The sequence below is a fragment of the Erinaceus europaeus genome, chromosome 6 (assembly GCF_950295315.1).
Source record: "Erinaceus europaeus chromosome 6, mEriEur2.1, whole genome shotgun sequence".
NCBI lineage: Eukaryota > Metazoa > Chordata > Mammalia > Eulipotyphla > Erinaceidae > Erinaceus > Erinaceus europaeus.
This window is the reverse complement of record NC_080167.1, coordinates 5,348,732-5,364,577: the sequence shown is the minus strand read 5'-3', so window position 1 is coordinate 5,364,577 and position 15,846 is coordinate 5,348,732. Positions and strand designations below refer to the sequence as shown.

Genomic DNA, 15,846 nt, shown 5'->3' with positions numbered 1-15,846 from the left:
CTCTCTGTGTGTGTGTCTCCCTCTCAGTCGCCCCTTTCCCTCTCAATTTCTGGCTGTCTCTATTCAATAAATAAAGATAATAAAAGAATATTCTGGGAGTCAGGCGGTAGCGCAGCGGGTTAAGCGCAGGTGGCGGAAAGTGCAAGGACCGGCATAAGGATCCCAGTTCGAGCCCCCGGCTCCCCACCTGCAGGGGAGTCGCTTCACAGGCGGTGAAGCAGGTCTGCAGGTGTCTGTCTTTCTCTCCCCCTCTCTGTCTTCCCCTCCTGTCTCCATTGCTCTCTGTCCTATCCAACGACGATGACATCAACAACAACAATAATAACTACGACAATAAAACAAGGGCAACAAAAGTGAATAAATAAATATTAAAAAGATTTAAAAAAAAGATTTTAAAGAAAGAAAGACACATAAACAGTAAGCTAACCAACACAGCCAGGCAGGCTCACAGTGGTGGAGACAGGGCAAGCATGAGTTTCAGATTTCAAACCCTGGCGACATATATGCAAGAGGGATGTTCTGTCTCTCTGTCCCTCAATAATCTATATTTCAATAAGTAAAAGGACCACGGACATCTCAGAAGGTAGCATGGGCTTCAGTCACCCCAGAAGCTACCCCTGGAAGGGGCCAAACCCTCTTCACCTGGGCTGAGCAGACATGGAAGCTGAGACCCCAGAGGGGAAGCGAGATTGCTGGATCCTTCCACAGTTCCCAGACAGGATCCCCAAGGGCAGAGAGGTGTGGCCAGAAGACTGGGGGAGAGCCTGGGCCAAGAAGCTGGGTGCTTGAGGCCTGGGGCACGGCAGGGTCACAGCTCCTCCGGGGACCATGAAGAGCAGTCTCATAAAGGGACAGCTCCTAGCATCAGGGGCCCTCCCTGGCCTCTCCTGAGCCTATGGTCCTCAGCCAGTCTCTTTCTTCCTGCTTGGCCCCCTCATTGGCACCACCCGCAGAAGCATCCTGGGCCTCTGCCAGCCAGGCACAAAGGGTGTGGTCACATCCACTGGGGTCCCGTGACTCCAAGGTCAATGCAAGGTGTGGGTGGGGCTGCGACACAGTGTGGGCAGCTGGAGCCTGGGGTCTCTGGACCAACAGCACTCTAGACCAGGGGGAGGAACTGAGCTTCAAGGAGAGGCACACAGGGCGGGGAGGGAGCACATATGAGGACGGACACAGTGTTGTGCTCCTGAGTATCAGACCCGGCTGGCTTGCATTTATTTATTTGTTTGTTCGTTTTAATTTTTAAAAATATTTATCTATTTTCCATTTTGTTGCCCTTGTTTTTTTTTTAAAAAAAATATTTATCTATTTATTCCCTTTTGTTGCCCTTGTTGTTTAACATTGTTGTGGTTATTGATGTCGTTGTTGTTGGATAGGACAGAGAGAAATGGAGAGAGGAGGGGAAGACAGAGAGGGGGAGAGAAAGACAGACACCAGCAGACCTGTGTCACCGCCTGTGAAGCGACTCCCCTGCAGGTGGGGAGCCGGGATCCTTAAGCACTTGCCCTGCGGTGCTACCGCCTGGCTCTCTCTTTGATTTTTATCGCCACCATGGTTATCACTGGGGCTCAGTGCCAGGAGTACGAATCCGCTGCCCCGTGTCCATTTTCTTTCTCCTTCCTTCTTTCCTTTTTTCTTTTTCTTTTCTTTTTTTTTTTTTTTTTTTTGATAGGACAGAGAGAAATGGAGAGGGAAAGGGAAGATAGGGAGAGACACAGAGAGACATTTGCAACCCTGCTTCACCACATGTGAAGCGACCTCCCTGCAGGTGGGCAACAGGGGCTCGAACCTGGGCCCTTTTGCGTAGTAATGTGTGCACTTAACTGGTTGGGCCACCACCTGGCCCACTCTCCTAAAATTTGACTGAAAAGCTTGATAGCCATCTCAAGTGCCAGTTCCCAACGTGCCAGGGCAGAAGCCCCACTTCTGCTGTAAGCGCAGGGACTCTCACCCTGTGCAGAATTCAGTGGTTTTAGTTTAAAGACTCCAAGCCCCCAACAGGGTCAGCCTTGACTGCCCCCACCTCTTGCAGAGATGACCAAGTGACAGCTGCACCCCCTGGAAAGTGGAGGCTGGGGGACAGCCAGGTAGGTCTGAGCCAGACTCCATAGCCCCAAGGCTTCCTTCTCCCAGAGCCCAGCTGCCTCCAGGGGCAAGGGGACCCTTTGTTGAAGTGAAAGCAAAGGTCTCAAGAAAGAGATCAGGGCTGCTTTAATAGAAGGGAAAGGAGGGGAGGAGAGGGAAGGGGAAGGGCCACATAACTGCCATTACCTCCACCCCCTCCAGGTCTCACAGGCTGGGGTCTAAATCACCCTTTCTAAAGGGGAAACAGCCCTGGGGCCCCCGCTGTACAGCACTCTCGATTCCCTCTCTGGAGAGGGCACAGTGCTTCCGGACAGGCACTGGGTGCTGGTGCCAGGTGCTGCTGGGGCAGCTTATGGGATGCTGGGTGGTGGAGTGGAGCTCCCTGTCCAGGATGGGGGAGAAAGGCTGTGTGGGGAGGGTGCCTGGCTGCAGACACACTGAGTTCAGCTGCCTCAATCCTCCAGTGCACAGGAGTCTTGGGTGTGGAGGTCAGGCTCATGTGGAGCTCAGGGGCCCAAAGGGGGTCCAGGGATAGAGCTCAGTGTCTGCAGGCATGAGGTTCTGGGTTCCACTGCATGTGGTGGAGTGCTGCTCTGGTCTCCCCTCTGCGTCATGAATACAGCTTAGAGAAAGGGGAGGGGTGGGGGACAGGAAGGCGCCACATCCAGTGGAGTGCACACACTACCACGCGCAAGGTCCTGGGTTCAAGCTCTGGCTCCTGGCCTGCAGGGAGAAACTTCGAGAAAGGTGAAACAGGCCTGCAGGTGTCTCTCTTTCTCCCTATGTCCTCCTCCCCTCTCCATTTCTCTGTCTTATCAAAATAACAAAGGGTGGGGGGTCGGGCTGTAGTGCAGCAGGTTAAGCACATGTGGCATGAAGCACAAGGACTGGCGTAAGAATTCCGGTTCGAGCCCCTAGCTCCCCACCTGCAGGGAGGTCGCTTCACCGGTGGTGAAGCAGGTCTGCAGGTGTCTATCTTTCTCTCCCCCTCTCTGTCTTCTCCTCCTCTCTCGACTTCTGTCTGTCCTACCCAACAACAGCAACAGCAGTGGCAACAATAATAACAACAAGGGCAACAAAATGGGGAAAGTGGCCTCCAGGAGCAGTGGATTCTTAGTTCAGGCACCGAGCCCCAGCAATAACCCTGGAGGGAAAATAGTAATAATAGTAACAATAAATAAAATAAAATAAAGGTAGAAAATATAATAGCCACCAGGAGTAGTGGATTTGTCATGTAGGTAACAAGCACAAGTAATACCCTTAGTAGCAAAACACAAACACAAACAAAATACAACAAACCAAAAGCTGGGTGCACCTGTGAACTTGGCTTGGAAGCTGTGATGTTTACTGCAACCGCCCGGGCCCTGGGCTGCCCAAACACCCTGGGTGTGTCCGGATGGATGGCAGTGGCATCTGAGTCAGCAGAACACCCAGCTAGGTGAAGGCCTGGGGGCAAAGGCCTCCGCCAGCCCTTTGGATGTGAACTGAGGCCTGTCGGGGTCTCTGCCTGCAGAGTTGGGGGCCTAGTGGCCTCTGATCACATGAGCCAGCTCCAGGACTGTCTCCGTGGGACGCCCACATGCTGCCGGCTCTTCCCCTGCAGAGCACCAAGGCTGGTGCAGACCCCGGGCATAGCTCTCCTGGGCATGAAAGGGGAACTGCTTGCGGCTTTTCTCTGAGGTCTGGATTCTGAGGATCTGTTCTAGACAAACTCACTGTGGGAGCAAAAAAGCAAAAAAGGGAAGAGGTGGTTGGAAAAACCAACAGTTCTTGATGCAAGGAGAGGATTCCAGAAGGTGAGGATGCCCAGAAGGCAAGTCGTTGGCATGTGCGTGTGTCTGTCTGTCTGTCTCTCTCTGATCCACTCGCCCTGAAGGAAACTGCCTGGCTTGTAAGAACTTATAGGCGAGGCAGCCGCCAGCAGCTGGGAGCTATCTACCTTCAACAACACAAGCCTTACCTCAGCCGGAAATGAACCTGCAGCAATTTCCTGTTATTGGTGAGGCAACTCCCCGGTTCTCAGAGCTGCCGGGCAGCTTGGATTCTGTTGCTGAAACCCCATGATGGTTGACTTCCCGGCCCCTGGGGTGTGCTGGGCTATGTGGCCTAAACCCCTTTCCTTGCTGGGTCACCCCTCCCCTTTAGTGCCTAGAGGTTGTGGTGACCAGTTGAGAGCCACCAAGAGGATCAACTACCTTCCTGTCTCCTGAGCTGAGCACTCAAGTGGGCTGAGTGTCACCTTCTGGGCAGTGGGCCTGGCGTTGCTTCCCAAGCTCCTCTCCTGCGACTCGCCGCCCACAACTCCTGCTCACTGTTTCCCCCTCCCTGTGGGGAAGTAATCTGGGTCAGTCCATCAGATTCTGCAGGTCCCCTCCCCCAGGAGCTGAGGCCCTGGGGCCACTCACCCCCACTTCTACGTTCTCCATAGTCACTGGGGAACTTCTACAAAATGCACCTTGAGGGCAAGGGTAGACACCATAATGATTCTTTAAAGAGACTCTCATGCCTGAGGCTCCAAAGTCCCAGGTTCAGTCCCCCCGCACCACCATAAGCCAGAGCTGAGCAGTGCTCTGGTTAAAAAAAAAAAAAAAAAAAAGGCTTCAAAATGCACCTCCAGGTCTCCAGAAAACCCCTCCCAGCGGGTTAGTGAGCCCACGTGCTGCCGGTGGACCCAGTGAGTTATGCTGCTGTCAGCACGCCCCTGCTGGGCTTCAAGTTAGGACCCACCTGCCGAGGAGGCCTGAGCACCCTGCAGTGGACACCTGACCCCCAGAAATAACACACCTTCACCTGGACACACCTTTTTTTTTGCCTTCTCGGTTATCACTGGGGTTTGGTGCCTGCACTACGAATCCACTGCTCCCGGAGGCCATTTTTCCCTTTTCTTGCCCTTGTTACCGTTTTTGTTATTACTATTGTTGTTGCTATCGTTGTTGGATAGGCCAGAGAGAAATGGAGAGAGGAGGGGAAGACAGAGAGGGGGAGAGAAAGACAGACACCTGCAGACCTGCTTCACCGCCTGTGAAGCAACTCCCCTGCAGATGGGGAGCCGGGGGCTCGAACTGGGATCTTTGTGCTGGTCCTTGTGCTTTGCGCCACGTGCGCTTAAGCCGCTGTGCTACCGCCCAGCCCCCCCCCTCTTTTTTAAGTCTAGAAAACTGCTCAGCTGGGGCAACAGGGGTTGAACCTGGGACCTTGGAGACCGAGATAGGAAAGTCAAGATAGATGTGGAGGAAGAAAATCATAAAGGGAAGGGAAGAAGCCACAGCATTGTAGCTTATGACACTGTAGTAGAGGCCAAGCTCGAACCTGGGCCATGCACAAGGACCCGGGTTCCACCTGCAGGGAGAAAGCTTCACAAGTGGTGAAGCAGGGCTGCAGGTGTCTCTTTTCCTCTCCATCTCCCCCTCCCCTCTCAATTTCTGTCTCTATCAAAAAATAAACTTAAAATACAAAAGGCGGAGCTGGGTGGTGGTGCACCTAGTTGAGTGCACGTTACACTGCACAAGAACCCAGGTTCAAGCCCCCGGTCCCCACCAGCAGGGGGAAAGCATTGTGAGTGGAGAAACAGTGTTGCAGGTGTCTGTCTCTCTCCTTCCCTATCATCCTCTTCCCTCTCCATTTCTGGCTGTCTCTATCAAATAAATAATTAAAAAGAAAGGTGGCTGTGGAGGGGTGCTCGGTGCTGGAATGACTTCCTTCCAAGCACGAGGCCCAGGGTTCAAGCCACAGCACTGCCTTAGGATCAAAGACAAAAAAAAACCCAATGAACTCAAGTGGCCAAAAAGTGCCTTGGTGTCTTACTGGGAAGAGTTTGGGGGGGGTGAGGGAGAGAGAGGAAGCTCACCTGGTGGTGCACACTCTTCACCACCTGTGCTGAGGACCTGGGTTCGAGCTCCTGGACACCACAGGGGAGAAACCAGGCACAGCAGCCTCAGGAACGGTGGGGCAGTACTGTGGTGTCTCTACCCCAAACTAGAGGAAACGAGAAAATTCGAGAGCAGTGGAGTTGCACAGCACACGGCTGCAGCAATGCCCACATTTCACTGTCTTTGTCTCCCTCCTCTCGGGACCACAGCACACGCATCCGGTAGATGAATGAACCAGAAGGCCAGGCTACGGCGAGCCTGGTTAAGCACACCTAGCACCATGTACAAAGACCCGGTGAAGCAGACCTGTAGGTGTCTCTTTCCCACTCTCTCTCCTCCCGCTTTTTTTTTCTAATCTTTATTTGACAGAGATAGCCAGAAATTGAGAAGGGGAGATAGCGAAGGAGACTGAGACACCTGCAGCACTGCCTCACCACTTGTGAAGCTTCCCCCCTGCAGGTGAGGACCAGGGGCTTGAACCCAGGTCCTTGCACATGGTAACCTGTGCACTCAACCAGGTGCACCACCACCCAGCCCTTCTCCTCCCGCTTTTTTCTTTTGTCACCAGGGTTATCACTGAGGCTCGTTGCCCACACTACAAGCCCACTGCTCCCAGTGGCCATTTTTTTCTTTCATTTTTTATTTGACAGAACAGAGAAACTGAGAGGGTAGGGGAGACGGAGAGAGATAAGACACTTGCAGACCCGCTTCATCACTCATGAAGCATTCCTTCTGCAGGCGGGGAGGGGGGCTTGAACCCTGGTCCTTGCACATGGTGACATGTGCTTAACTGGGCTAAGTGTCACAGCCCAGCCCCCTCTCCCTATCAATTTGTCAAATAAAATAGGAAAAAAAAAAATGGCGGTGGATTGACACTGATGATACTGAACCCTAGTGATAACCCTTGTGAGCAATAAAAACAATCTGCTTCCAGTGGACTAAGTCTCACTCTGCTGATTCCTGAAGACACATTCCTTCTATCTCCGGTGCCCTGGGGCAGAAGACCAAAGGCCAAGAGTTGGAAACCAGGGTCCAGGAAACTCACGGGGCCCCTGACAAGCCGTGGGGCTGGGGCCGCTGTGCACACGGCCCTCAAGCAGGAGGAAAACCTGCTCATGCCAGGTCACCGTGTCCCTGACAAGGACCAGAGTTTGTGCCCCAAAGAAGGTCCTGGATCTCTTAACAAGCCAGCAGAAAGAGAAAGGGTCTTTGAGAATTAAAGAGATTTTCTGCAAGATATATATATATATATATTAATGGGGACAGAAACAGAGCATCTGCCAGGGATCGAACTCATGACCCCATAGCTTGAGAGTCCAATGCTCGATATTCATTGTGCCACTTCCCGGGCCTTGAGAGTTAACAGATTTTTAAGAGCCAGCACAAAGCTTCTCTGGATGCAGAACATCAAGTGCAGCAAGGGAAGTTGTCTTTTCAAAAAACGGAAGTTCCCCCTGGCTGTCTGGGGCCGACACGGTGGTCCCCGGGATTTCTGGCCAAGCAGCTGAAGAAAGACCCGCAGTCGTGCACATGTTTCCCTGCCGGCCCCGGGCACCAATAGGCTGCAGACAGCATCTGCCCATGTCCGCTTCCTGCCACAGGCTGCTCACGGCCCCAAGCACAGCCTGGCCAGCAAGCCCAGGCCCTTGGGGACAAGGTCTCTGAGGGGCAGGGATCCTGTAGCCCTTGCCCTTCAGACTGACGGTTGTCTTGGACCATTGTGGGTGGCCACCGCTGACATGTCCTGAGCGGTTTAGTGTGAAATGAAGGGGTACCTAACATGGGGCGGGTGGTGCAGCCAGCAGTCCCGAACCTATTGCTGGAATAAACCCACAGCCAAACCGACTAAGAGAAAAGAGGCAAGTACTCCATCCAGGACCTGCTTGAGGTCACAGTGGCAGCGGTGTGGGGGTGGGCATCCCAGGTCACTGTTCTCACCGATCCACACACCTGAGATCAAAGGGGCCTGGGGGCTAGAAACATGAGCCCCCCTGCCCCTGGCCGCCCCCGATCCCCCAGTACCCCACTCACCCCAGAGAGGCAGAGTCCCTCACCCTGACAGGTGCCGCTGAGCCGCACAGGTTGTGTCAGGCCGAGAGGCGTGAAATAAACACAGACACGCTTTGTAATCAATGGTTTTTATCTCTGAAAATGGAAGCAAGTGTTCTGATAGAATACTATGGCCGCTCTATAAGAGCCGATCCAGGAGCAGTTCTCTGGTCTCCTCGGGGACAGCAGGCTGAAGAAACACGGCGGGGGCAGGTGCCGGGCTCCCTCATTCCCACCGCCTCTCCCCGGGTCGCATCTCCCCCCTCCCCGAGGCACCACCAGCCCCCGAACAGAAAGGTCCTCAGCAGATCACATAGACAGACACGTCCCGGTTTGACATACGCCACTACGATTATTTTCTGACATCTCATTACCCACGACACACACACACACAACCCTCACACATTCAGAGGTCCCGCAGCTGCGGAGACAGCACCCCAGCGTTGGTGAGGGACACGGCACCCATTCTTTGCAGACATCCCCGCCCTGGCTCCCTTATATGACACCCCCGCCAGCCCCTTGCCTCAGCACATGCAGGGTCCCCTGGCACTGTGTGTCCCAGGCTCGGACACCCAGCCTGCCCAGAAGGAGGCTCCAAGTCTTGGTGTGCAAGCACGTAGAGCGAGAGGATGGCGATGTGGAGGGAGGGGTTCCTAGAGGGCCTAGAAGTGGAGGGGCAAGCCGAGTGGTCTCTGTTCCCCGCCAGGCCGGGGGTGGGGTGGGGTCTCTGTGCTTTGACAGCCCCGCTGAGGGCTGGGGGTGGGGTGGGGAGCAGGCCACTTCTAGAAAGGGTGCAAAGGTGGGAAGCAAAGGAGTGGCTGGGACTGGGGGGGGGGGGGGCCCTGAGAGATGTGGCTGCCTCTGTGAGAGGAGGGGAGGGCTTCCTCCTCTGGTGCCCTCCGTGAGGATGGCGAGGAAGCCACTGGGCAGTGCTCCCAGCGTGTGCTTCCTCCAGGCCAACGTCTGCCCAGCCCTGAAGGAGGGGGCTGCCCCGGGCCCAGCGTGAAACAAATGGCAGAAACGCATGCGGGTTCAGGTCAGCTTATAATCATCCGAAGCACAGGGTAACCAGGAAGCAGCACCTCACTCTGGTACAACCACCTAATTCCTGGGGGGGTGGGGGTGGGGGGGAAGGGGAAGAGGCCGAGTGGCTTTGGGGATGAGGAGGCTCAGGGAGAAGTGAAAGCAAGGAGCAGGGACAGGTGACCATGTGACTCTCTGGGTCCCCCTGGCCAGGCCCATGGGCTGGCGGGGCCGTTGCTGATTGTTCTCAGATGAGAGTTTGTATAAAATAATATCTTCATTTAGTTTATAAACATACACAGTGCTGTCCCTTTCAAATTAAGGGGGAAAAAAAAAAGAATCCCGCTAACAAATACTGCAAAGTAGCAAAATACAATGGGAAAAAAAGCTACTTTTGGTTTTGGCAATGTTAAAAAAAAAAGATTTAAAAAGCAACGTGGCATTGGTCCCTATTTGTGTGTATATATATATAAAAAGAAAGGTACTTGGGCGTGACATTGAATCAGAATGGGTCTGCTGTCTAAAACTCAGAAGATCTGGGATTTAAAAGTAGCACTTTTGTCTTTTAAAACTTCAGCAAGTCACATTAACACTTAGAACATCCCCCATCTTAAAAAAAAAAAACAGCTTTCTGATTAAAAAGTTCAGCTTTCAGAATCACATTTTGTTTCTGCAAATCGGGGAGAGACTGAGTCCTCACTGGACCACGGCCCGTGCGGCTGACGGGCGGGGGTGGAGTGTCTCCGGGTGGCATTCCCCCCCACCCCGCTATACCCACAACAGCAACCCAGCGCAAGTCCTTGCTCCCATTTCGGGGGGGTGAGGGGTGAGTCTTCAGGCTGCGATCTTCGCCATCTGCTGTTCTAACTTGGAAATGCGTTCGTCTTGATTGCAGATTGTGTCTTTTATAGATTTGATCTCTTTTAAAATCTCGTCCAACTTGGCTTCGTTTTGCTAAGGAGACAAAAAGAAAAGGGGGAGGGGAGGAGGCAATGACAAACTGTGGAGCCCTCTCCCCCCAGACGGGGGCGCACATGGTGGCTTAGATCTCGCTCGTCACAGAGGGACTTCCCCTCGCCTGTGTGCCCACCCGTACAGGCTTTCTCGGGGCGCAGACTGCAGGATGAGCCGGGTTCCTCCCAGGCTGTCCTACCAGCCACCCACCCAAAGCCATGCGACTCCTCTGGGGACGGCTGCTCTGCCAGTGTGGCGTGGGCGAGCCTGCTCGGGGCTAACTCCCTCGGCCGGCCTGCTGGCTTCTCTCAGAGGCCTGGGCCTCTTCCCCCGTGGAGCTGAGTCCCTAACTCACAGGCCACCGAGGCTCCCCTCCCACCTGGAACCCCCTCCCTCTCCCCACCGCCGCCCAGTCAGGCTTCAGTCCCCAGAATGCCACCAGCATGGCTCACACAAGGCAAGCGGGCTGTCTTGCCAGCTCCCTCCCTGAGGCCTCTGGCACTGGAGCCTGAAACCCGTGCCCTTGTGCTCCATCTGCCCTAACCCAAGGTGGGTGCACACAGCCAGGGGAAAGGCAGGCTGAGCGATCCAGGAGTTTCTCTCCGCTGTCCGAGTCAACCGGATGGAGACCAGTTCCCTGTCACTCAAACAGCCAGAGGAGTCAGGTGGCTCTGTGGGCAGCGCTCGCCCACGGCTCGATAGGGTGCGAGCCTGCCAAGCACCTCCCCGGCCTCCCCCCTGCCCTTACCACGCCGGTCGTGTCTGCAGTCTTTTTGGGGGCACTGATCAGGTCACACTTCTTGTTTGCAGTGGGCTTGTTATCCAGAATGTTCTTCTTGACCACCTTGAGATCCCTGTTTTTGCCGGGGATGTAGCCGTACTTCAGGGAGATGAGGATGGGGTCTGCGTTCTTCCCCTCAAACCACTCTTCCGCCTCCAATGCTGCCTCGGGCCCGGCCGTGTCAGGATACAGATCGTCTTGGAAAAGGTCCGACTGGGGAGATATGGGGAGGGGACACACTCAGGTGAGCAAGGAGATGGGCCAAACCTTCTCCTCTCTGAGCCATGGACTGCGAGGGGAAACCCACTTACCTTCCTGGGAACAGTCATGATAATAGGCTCACACTTCCGCTCGTGGAGTTTGAAGAATCTTCAAAGGAGAGAGAAACGCAAAGTTGCATTACGTGAGAAGGAGGCCAAGGACGAGGCAGAATAGCTGTGACTTCCCCATGGTGCAGCGTCGGGTGGGAACCCCGTGGCTCCTCACCTCACCTGTCCTCCCCAGAATGAAACACAGCCTAGTGCTCCCACATCAGAGAGGAGAAAACAGGCGCCAAGGGTGGCCCTGCCAGGACAGGGGAAGCACAGGCAGAGCCAGGGCAGAGAGGGGACTGTGACTGTGCCCTCTTCGCACTGACGGCCAAATCCCCACACTCTGGGGGTCGCCAGTCAGTGACAAGGTCTGCTTACAGCAGCGGCACGCCTGCCGGGGCCTGGGACTGAGGCGATGGGCCTGAACACTCCTAAGTGTGAAGAGAATTTGAATGTGGTTCACTGCTTGGGAAGCCTCACCCCATACAGACAGGGGCCGGGGGCTTGAACCCGGGTCCATGGCTGCTGTCAACATGTAAGCTCTGCTGGGTACGCCACCAACTGGCCCTGATGAATATGATTTTTAATACCAGACAAGAGGGAGTCCGGCGGTAGCGCAGCGGCTTAAGTGCACGTGGCGCAAAGCGCAAGGACCGGCTAAGGATCCGGGTTCGAGCCCCCGGCTCCCCATCTGCAGGGGAGTCGCTTCACAAGTGGTAAAGCAGGTCTGCAGGTGTCTTTCTCTCCCTCTCTCTGTTTTCCCCTCCTCTCTCCATCCAATAATGACGACATCAATAACAATAATAACTACAACAAGGGCACCAAAAGGGAATAAATAAATGAATAAATAAATATTAATAAATAAATAAATAAATAAAACCAGACAAGAAAATAGCCCACTGGAGTTCTAAGTTTGGCCTCCAGGCAAAACACATTAGGCATAAAATTCAAGAAATGGCTGGCAACTTGGAAAGAGCAGTGGGTGCAGGGCTGAGGAGGACGGTGTAGGCTTTGGCCCCCAACAACTCCTAGTGCCCAGGCAGGTGACGGCCGCCCCAAGCTTCAATCACTCTCTCCAAAAGCGGTGACAGAAGCCCACCTCACCCAGAAGGATGCTGGGAGGGGCCCCAGAGACAAGCCACCTGGCATGTCTGGGACATGGTGTCTGCTTGTAACAAGTGTCTGAGACACTCAGTGCAAGGTGTCCTGGCCTGTCACGCTGAAATGGCCTCCTCAGCTCACGGGTGATGGCAAAATATGTCCCCCATACTGCGTGCAACCCTACCTCTGGGCCAGGGAGTGCGAGTGACCTAGCTTCAACCTCACTGTCTTCAGTTACCCGGGGCAGGTTTTCCTTCACTGCTCCAGCTATGAAGTGTTCGAGATTTGTCGGGGGTGGGGTGGGGTCTGCTATTTTAAAATTCTCTTATTGCTAAGATGAAGACATGTCAATTATGTGGTAGAAACAGAATGACACACTAGAAAAATGCCTGGGTTTGAGCCTGGCCTCCGCCACACTGGGGAAAGCCTTGGCAGTGTCCCCTCTCCCTCTCTCTCCCTCTCTCTCTCCTTCCTTCCGTCTCTGTCTGAAACAATCAGCTCTAAGTGGTGAAGACTTCTCTTCGCCCCATGACAAGATGGCTGCAGCAGCCAGCGGTGAGTCCCTCTGTTCTGCTGACCACTGTGAGAAGTGAGGCCTCTTAGGAAGTGACCTCTGCTGTGACAGAGAGGAGGCAGGAGTCAGTCACAGAAGAACCCCGTCCCTGGTCTCTCAGAGTGAGGATCTGTGTGGCCCATCTCTCTACCGGGCGGGAAGATCACCTCTAACTGGCTCCCTGTTTTGCCTCTGGAGGGTATGGGGTTGGGGGAGACACCGGCCAGAGCCTCAGCCTGCAGCCAAGAGGTAAAGGCCTCTTTCTTCAAGTAAGTGTCCAAAACACCGCCGACACGTCCCTGCAGCTGCAGCTGCCACATGTAGCTCCAAGCTACGTAATGTGAAGACTGGAGAAGGACGTGGCTAGATCAGGAGATTTAGAAAAAAGAGCCCTGCGACTTGGGTTTCTTCTGCACAGAGGCACCTTCCAGGGGACCCTCGTGCCGACTCCTCACCTGGCGATCTCGCATCTGTTCACGTCAAGCCCTCTCTTGGACATGTAGCCCATCCCCCTCTGCGGCTCCTTGCTGCTGAATGTATTGAGGTAGTGGACGTACGGGGATTCATCCGTGATCTCAAAGTAACGGATGCTGCTGTCGCCCTGCGAGGAACCAGAGACAGGGCACGCTGAAGGTCTCTGCCACACGGACCCCCTGCAAGCCTCGCCCCACACGGCCAGCGGCGATGGGGACTCTGACAGTGACAGGTCACCGGGAAACTCAGTTTTGGACACCAAGGCAGAGCCAGGCTTAGTGACTCAGCCATCTCAGCTATAAGGACCTCTGAGGAAAACTGGACCCACGCGAGAATGAGGAATAAGCTGAGGTTATCGCCCGCTGACAGGAAATCGGAATGGCCTGAAGCTGAATGACCAGACAGTTTAGTCTGGCAGAGCTCACAGAGCACATTTCCTGTGGGGCCTTCCTCTGACTGTCGCCTCTCGAAACTTCGGTCAGGTCACACTTTTCTTCTCGTTTTACTGGGGGCGGGTAATGGTTTAAGTCAATATGATTGTTGGTATGTGTGTAAAGTCTGTGTTCCGCAAAACACTCTCACCACCCAGCCCACAGGCCTCCTTCCATCACTGTGCGCCAGGGCTGGAGAGCCCCCCACCCCCCCTTTACTTTGGTGCCATACACCAATAGTGCACTCATTTTTTAGAAATTTAAAAATATTTGTTTATTTATTCCCTTTTGTTGCCCTTGTTGTTTCATTGTTGTAGTTATTATTGTTGTCATTGTTGGATAGGACAGAGAGAAATGGAGAGAGGAGGGGAAGACAGAGAGGGGCAGAGAAAGATAGACACCTGCAGACCTGCTTCACCGCTTGTGAAGTGACTCCCCTGCAGGTGGGGAGCTGGGGGGCTCGAACCGGGATCCTCACGCCGGTCCTTGTGCTTTGTGCCACCTGCGCTTAACCCGCTGCGCTACAGCTGACTCCCAGCACACTCATTTTTAAGGCTATGGCCCCAACATTAAACTCCAGGAACAAGCAGAGTTCTCTGGAGAAGTTCAGACCCACAACACTTTTCTCTCTGTGGGACAGGCCGCTGGCTAGGTGCCACTCTCGTGCCAGCCAGGAGACTGCGGCATGAGATCTGGCAAACTGTCTACCTGTCCCTCACACCAGCAGAGGCGGTGTCTAGACTCCCTGTCGCACGGTACTCGGAGCTTGGGCACAAAACAATCTCAAGCAAGTCCTCTTTCTCGCCACGGCACAGAGGTCCCTGCCGGCACGCCAACACCTGAGACCCAGCTCACCGCTGGCCAAGTACCTAGCTACACACGGCCCTTCTGTCAGTTCAAGACGACGCGAGACTCCCAAAGCGGGGACTCGACCCAACGCTTCGCTCATCCTCAACATCCCTGAAGCAGATTTCCGCCCTCCCAGGGATATGTCCAGCGCCAAGCAGCACACCCACCGCCTGCTCACCTTTCCACATAGGTAGATGATGCTGGTGTCAGGGTCGTAGAAAGGCAGTAACACCCCATTACTCGTGTCCATCTCGTGGAGAGCAATGGGTTCCTGCATGTTTTTCTGGAGGGGGAGAGGAATGTAAAAATATTCACACACACTCACTCACACTCTCTCAATATTCACACACACTCACTCACACTCTCTCAATATTCACACACACTCACTCACACTCTCTCAATATTCACACACACTCACTCACACTCTCAATATTCACACACACTCACTCACACTCTCAATATTCACACACACTCACTCACTCTCTCAATATTCACACACACTCACTCACACTCTCTCAATATTCACACACACTCACTCACACTCTCTCAATATTCACACACACTCACTCACTCTCTCAATATTCACACACACTCACTCACACTCTCTCAATATTCACACACACTCACTCACACTCTCAATATTCACACACACTCACTCACTCTCTCAATATTCACACACACTCACTCACTCTCTCAATATTCACACACACTCACTCACTCTCTCAATATTCACACACACTCACTCACACTCTCAATATTCACACACACTCACTCACACTCTCTCAATATTCACACACACTCACACTCTCAATATTCACACACACACTCACACTCTCAATATTCACACACACTCACTCACACTCTCTCAATAATATTCACACACACTCACTCACACTCTCTCAATATTCACACACACTCACTCACTCTCTCAATATTCACACACACTCACTCACACTCTCTAAATATTCACACACACTCACTCACACTCTCTCAATATTCACACACACTCACTCACACTCTCTCAATAATATTCATACACACTCACTCTCAATATTCACACACACTCACTCACTCTCTCAATATTCACACACACTCACTCACACTCTCTCAATATTCACACACTCACTCACACTCTCTCAATATTCACACACACTCACTCACACTCTCAATATTCACACACACTCACTCAATATTCACACACACTCACTCACACTCTCTCAATAATATTCACACACACTCACTCACACTCTCTCAATATTCACACACACTCACTCACACTCTCTCAATATTCACACACACTCACTCACACTCTCTCAATATTCACACACACTCACTCACACTCTCAATATTCACACACACTCACTCA

At 53.5% G+C, this 15,846-nt stretch overlaps 1 protein-coding gene across 2 annotated transcripts in view; it reads right to left on the bottom strand.

The window, feature by feature from the left end:
* Nucleotides 1–9,034: 9,034 nt before the first annotated feature.
* CORO1C (coronin 1C) overlaps nucleotides 9,035–15,846 on the bottom strand; it is a 73,216-nt gene continuing 66,404 nt past the window's right edge. For both annotated transcript variants that reach the window (XM_060192941.1, XM_060192942.1), the window contains 5 exons: nucleotides 14,659–14,763; nucleotides 13,182–13,327; nucleotides 11,073–11,130; nucleotides 10,729–10,974; nucleotides 9,035–9,980 (listed from right to left, as the gene is read on the bottom strand). In XM_060192941.1, the coding sequence (XP_060048924.1) occupies nucleotides 9,861–9,980; nucleotides 10,729–10,974; nucleotides 11,073–11,130; nucleotides 13,182–13,327; nucleotides 14,659–14,763 (675 nt within the window). In that variant the 3' untranslated portion in view covers nucleotides 9,035–9,860. The remainder of the gene's footprint in view (nucleotides 9,981–10,728; nucleotides 10,975–11,072; nucleotides 11,131–13,181; nucleotides 13,328–14,658; nucleotides 14,764–15,846) is intronic.